This window comes from Colobus angolensis, unplaced genomic scaffold (genome assembly GCF_000951035.1).
Source record: "Colobus angolensis palliatus isolate OR3802 unplaced genomic scaffold, Cang.pa_1.0 Scaffold75, whole genome shotgun sequence".
In the NCBI taxonomy this organism is placed as follows: Eukaryota; Metazoa; Chordata; class Mammalia; order Primates; family Cercopithecidae; genus Colobus; species Colobus angolensis.
Window position 1 is genome coordinate 4,209,930 of NW_012121265.1, and position 6,071 is coordinate 4,216,000.

General features: G+C 44.3%; 1 protein-coding gene across 2 annotated transcripts in view; it reads right to left on the reverse strand.

The window, feature by feature from the left end:
• TRUB1 (TruB pseudouridine (psi) synthase family member 1) overlaps positions 1 to 4,592 on the reverse strand; it is a 45,119-nt gene extending 40,527 nt beyond the window's left edge. For both annotated transcript variants that reach the window (XM_011927829.1, XM_011927828.1), the window contains exon 1: positions 3,932 to 4,592. In XM_011927829.1, coding sequence (XP_011783219.1) covers positions 3,932 to 4,217 — 286 coding nt within the window. In that variant the 5' untranslated portion in view covers positions 4,218 to 4,592. The remainder of the gene's footprint in view (positions 1 to 3,931) is intronic.
• Between the last annotated feature and the right edge of the window lie 1,479 nt (positions 4,593 to 6,071).

Here is a 6,071-nt window from a genome sequence, read left to right on the forward strand (position 1 = left end):
TTAGCCAGGATGGTCTTGATCTCCCAACCTTGTGATCCGCCCATCTCGGCCTCCCAAAGTGCTGGGATTACAGGCTTGAGCCACTGCGCCCGGCCCAGGCCTTTTATTCTAACTCTTCATTCCACATCCTTGTTTTAAACCCTCCTATTTTGATCCAATTCCAAAAATCGTCTGGATGAAGTCACTCCTGACCACCTGTGGAACATAATACCTCATTCTTTCTGTCCCTCTACCATGACACTTTCCTAGCTAACTTTCTGGCTTTATTTTTTTCCCATGGCACATCTCACCTGACATACCATGAATATGATTTGGATGTTGGTTCCCTCCAAATCTCATGTTGAAATGTGATTCCCAGTGTTGGAGGTTGGGCCTGGTGGTAGGTGATTGGATCATGCGAGTGGGCCCCTCATGAAAGGTTTAGCACCATCCCGTTGGTGACAAATGAGTTCCCACTCAGTTAGTTCATGTGAGAGCTGGTTGTTTAAGAGTCTGGGACCTGCCTGCCCTTGCTCTCTTGCTCCCACTCTCGGCCATATGATGTGCCTGCTCCCCATTCACCTGCTATGATTGGAAGCTTCCTGAGGCCCTCGCCAGAATTAGGTGCCCACACCATGCTTCCTCCACAACCTGCAGAACCATGAGCCAATTAAGCTTCTTTTCTTTATAAATTACCCAGTCTCAGATATTCCTTTAGAGTAACATAGATGGACTAATTTATACCACATATTTTACTAATTTTGTTTGATGTCCGATGCCCTCTATCAGAATATCAGCTTCATGCGGACAGGAATGTTGTATTCATTGCTATATCTCCAAGGCCTAGAATAGTGTCAGACATAGCAGTCAATAAATACTGGGTTGTTTTGTTTTATTTTGTTTTGTTTTGAGACGGAGTTTCGTTCTTGTTGCCCAGGCTGGAGTGCAATGGCACAATCTCTGCTCACTGCAACCTCCGCCTCCCAAGTTCAAGCGATTATCCTGCCTCAGCCTCCCAAGTAGCTGGCATTACAGGTGCCTGCCACCACACCTGGCTAATTTTTTTGTATTTTTAGTAGAGACGGGGTTTCACCATGTTGGCACAGGCTTGAACTCCTGACCTCAGATGATCCGCCTGCCTCGGCCTCCCAAAGTACTGGGATTACAGACATGAGCCACTGCACCCAGCCAATAAATATTGTTGAGTGAACGAATGAATGAATGAAACTTCTATAAAGGCGGGTGTGATGGTTAATACTGAGTGTCAACTTGCTTGGATTGAAGGATGCAAAGTATTGCTCCTGGGTGTTGCCAAAGGAGATGAACATTTGAGTGAGTGGGCTGGGAGAAACTGACCCACCCTCCATCTGGGTGGGCCCCACCTAATCAACTGCCAACACAGCTAGAATAAAGCAGGCAGAAGATGGAAGAGCAGCCTTGCTGAGTCTTCCAGCCTTCATCTTTCTCCTGTGCTGGATGCCTCCTGCCCTCAAACATCACACTCTATGTTCCTTGGCTTTTGGACTCTTGGGCTTACACCAGTGGTTTTCCAGGGATTCTCAGATCTTCAGCCTCAGACTGAAGGCTCCACTGTCGGCTTTTGAAGTTTTAGGACTCAGACTGGCTTCCTTGCTTCTCAGCCAAGCAGACAGCCTGTTGTGGGACTTCACCTTGTGATTCTGTGAGTTAATACTCCTTAATAAACTCCCCTTCATATACGTCTACCCTATTAGTTCTGTCCCTTGAAAGAGCTCTGACTGAAACAGCGAGTTAGTGCCTGTTCCCAGAAAAGTGGAGCGCTGAACACATAAAATAATAGATGTGAGTCACAAGTGTAGCTTACCACACCTGACTTCAAATTCCATTATCTCATTTTACACATATGAAACAGAGGTAAAGAGAATAAAATCACCTAAAGTCATATAATAAGACTCCACCTTTCTAGACCAGCTTCCATGCTGCCTTCAACCACCCATGTACCTCAAAGATTCGTTAATTAATAAGATTCAAAAATTAGGGACCACAAATTTGTCACTAGCTCCCCCATGGCTGCATTCCTGGGGCACTTCTCTGATCGCTGTCACAGGCATGTATGCCTGGGAAAGCTGGTCTTCACAAAGGCTTATTCAAATGTTGTTCACCTCTGCAGCTTTCTGTGGATGGTAGAATCAGAGAAAGTATCAATGATGAGTGCTTTTAGACCACATAGTCCAAGTCCTTCATTTAAAAAATGAAGTACAGGCCAGGTATAGTGGCTCACCCCTGTAATCCCAGCACTTTGGGAGGCTGAGGCAGGAGAATCACTTGAACCCGGGAGGTGGAGGTTGCAGTGAGCCGAGATCGCGCCATTGCACTCCAGCCTGGCCAACAAGAGCGAAACTTCGTCTCAAATACTTCCCAAGTAATTCTGACAGCCAGTTATAATGACATCTGGAAAGCCATAGCCTAACTAACATAAATACAGAATAGGCCAATCACAAGCAATATAGAAATCGAGGATAATGAGAATGTCTCTAGCTAAAGATTCTAGCCTAGCAACAGCCTTGAAACAATCATTTTAACCAAGATTCAACAAGAAAATTCAGTTCTTAGAGAGATTAGCCAGAAGGCCAGAATATGGCTTTGTCAGAAACTTGTCTGAAAGAATCATTACCTTAAGGATAACAAAAAAAAGAAATCCAGAGTTTAGCTAACAAATCAGGAAAGCAGCAGTTCTATGCAGGAAAACTAAACAACTATGATGACACCACAATACATATCCTTGATGCAATTCCTCACTTTGACGTCCTCTGAATGAGTCATCCTTTCAGGCAACAAAGCAAAACTTTACTAAAAGAATGAGTAGTCGTCATACTGGAATCAAACATCTGCAGGAGCGTGCCTATTTGTCCATAAACATTTAAATCTGTACTGTCAGTTATAATTCCCATGAGAATAATCTGTTTTTGCATTTTTTTTTAAGTGTAAAGTTTTCCACGGGACACTAAACAATGTAAGAAAGTCCCTGTACTGGTTTAACGGCGAGAGCGAATACGGCCAAACTCTGGAAAGCCTTGAATAACCTAGCTAACTAGTTTTACCACCACAGGATGCAGAAATCATTAGGCTGTCAGCTCAGTTAAGGTAAGAGACAGTATCTTTTATCTTCAAGTCTCTATAGGCTAGAACAGACCTAGTTTAGTGTATATGTCCAATGAACTTAAGGATCCTGGATACTTTATGTGTGAAATCATCCGAGCTGATTAACGGGGTGATTCTTTAGGCTTTTCTAGTATTTTCCCAGTATATGTGAATAAACGAATCAATAAAAAGAACACTCTCAGCTTAGTGACCAAGTTATATGTAGTGTCCCTCAAATGTGGTCCATAAACCACTTACACTGGAATCACCTGGAGCAACTATTTAGAATTGCAGTTTCCTAAAAATACCCCGAACCATCCGCATCACAATCTCGGACAGGGCAGGGATTAGGAATCTGTATTTGTACAAGAGACTCTTAAGTAATTGTTAGGCCCACTAAAATATGAAAACGACTTTATTAAGTCTTGGTTAACGAAGTATATCTGCATTTCCAATACATTTTGAGGAATGCAACTTTGGGGTTAAGTGCCAGTACTTCCTTTTGGGGTTCATCCACATGAACCCAACAAAAGCCTCCTGAGGTATCAGATTACAGAAAATAGGTCTGCACGCCCAAGGGCAGGGTTTTATTGTGTAAGTATGGGTTTTTTTTTCTCCCACTGAGAACTACAACCGCCAAGTAGGCTACAAGAGTTCGTGCCAGGGCAAGTCCAAGCCCGAGATGCCCGAGATTTCTGTCCAGAGCTAATTCAATGGTCATTCTCCCTTTCCCTTCCTTTTGTCTCTTGAATCACGAGCGTCGCAAAAAGCCTAATGTGCTTCCCCTCTCGTAGCGACCGCCTCAGCCTGGTCCCCACCCGGGCTGCAGTACCTGCCAGCAGCTTCTCCTTCAACCGATTCAGCAGCTCGGCTGAAGTGGGCCCTTTGGGCTTGTGCACGGCGAACACGCCGCTCAGGGACAACAGCTTGGTAGCCAAAGCGGCTTTGGAGACCCTGGCTTCGGATCCGGTCCTGGCCGCGGCCGCAACCACCGCGGCTGCAGCCCTTGCTGGCGGGGTCGCAGCCATTGCTGCGACCGTTCCTGCAGTTTCAAGGACAGGGCATGTGTCTGTTTTCAAAGACGACGAAGACATAACCGCCGCCTCAGAAGCTGCCATACTTTTGTAGTCCAAACCAGTTTCATGGTGGAGGCGCACGCTGATGATGCAACAAGAGTGCGCCTGACAGGACCCTCTTCCTCATACCGCGAAGCTGCGCAGAACGGAGAGTTCACAAGGGCTTGTGGGAATTGTAGTCCATGACCTTCCCATACAGACCGAGAGCTTGCTGTGCCCTTGTGTTTTAAATAGAAAGTTTTAACTGTTGAGTTTTCCTGGGGCTTGTGAAGATCCATGGCTTCCTGGGCTCACTGCTTCATTGACTGTATTGTGCTCTTGCATTCAGGTTCAGAATTAGAAGACATCCAAATGTGATCTCTACTGGAGAAAGGAACTTAAGTACCACGTTCACTGAGACATCCCAGATGCCTCACACGTTGTAGGCACTTAAATAAATATTTGAAAACGTATAAATAAGTATGAATTCTTCAAATTTCCCGAAGAAACCAAGCCAATGGTAAATCGCTTGGGCTTATTTTGATGCTCTTCATGCACTCCTGTTCACCGCCCTCCAAGCCCCCACTGCCTCCACTACAATTTTTAATAATTCCGATTTTGAATACCAGCTTTTCTGTAGGTTGCATTCCTTAGTACACATTGCTTAGATATCAAAAGGCATTCTTGCAATTCGTAAACTTTAAACTACTTTCCATTTGAGACCTTCTCCCTACAAGTTATTTACTCCCCAACAAGACTGAGGAATATTGTTTTGATCCCAGCACAAGGCAGAGTGGAGAAAAATTACTTTTGCACCAGATACATTAAATGCTATCATAAGTATTGTGAGACAGATAAAGTTTGTCCTCATTGTTTTTTAGGTTTCTTTACAGCCACTCTTTCTCCTCATCATACTCTTGGACTTTAACATCTGGTATTTTAATGATGCCCCTTAGCTGCTCACAATCACCAGTTATGGGATCCCATTTGAACTTGCACCCATTCGTGCAACAAACACATGGCAGAACAATTTATTAAAAGGAAAAAAATATATTTGAGGGAGTTTTTTCAGGGCGGAAAGCTGTAACTCCTAGAAGGAAGTCACCTACTCTTGTGGTCTATTATAAAAGCCTAAGCTAACTGAAAAGATTGGCATATCACAAGGTTAGTGGACACCTGGCCCTGCTTCAAGGTGTTCATTTTTCCAGGAAGATGTTGTGACTTCAGAAGGGATGACTGCACCCCAAGGAGCATGGTGTCCTTTAGCCTCAGGAAAGAGTTCTCCGTTCTTGTGGCATGGAAGCAGAGAGCCAGGGACTTGCAGGGAAGGTTGCAAGGTTTGACCAATGACGACCTGGAGATTAGAGGCCTTTTCCCAATTGTCCGGACATCAGCAAGCCTCCCTATTTCTGTTGTGGCTATGGGGGTGAAGGATGCAGAGGGATGCAGAGGGAGAGCAGAACTAGGGGTGACAAATGATGCTTATATTCGAATTTTCCATCAGCCCAGTGTAGGACCAGAGTTAATTTGATTTAAACAAAATGAAGAAATTGATATTTCTTGCACGTTTGATTTCTGGGATGCTAGAACACAACTAAATTAATTCTACTCTGCTATCATATGGGCATTCTTGGGATCAGAAGCACCAAGTTTTGTTTTTCTAAGGTAACCAACATCTCCCACATTGGGCAGGCCTTGAATTCACAGGTTTTCTTGCTCCAGTACAAGTATGAGTTTGGGCTTTTTGGTTAGAAGCAACAGAAAACTGATTCATACCAGCTTGGGGGGCACAGAGGGAGATGATTTATCAGAAATACACTGGTACACTATTCAGAACCTAGAAAGTTCTCTGTCTCTGGCTGCACATCCTTCTTTTATGCTACTCACTTGTGTCTTTTTTTTTTGGAGACAGAGTTT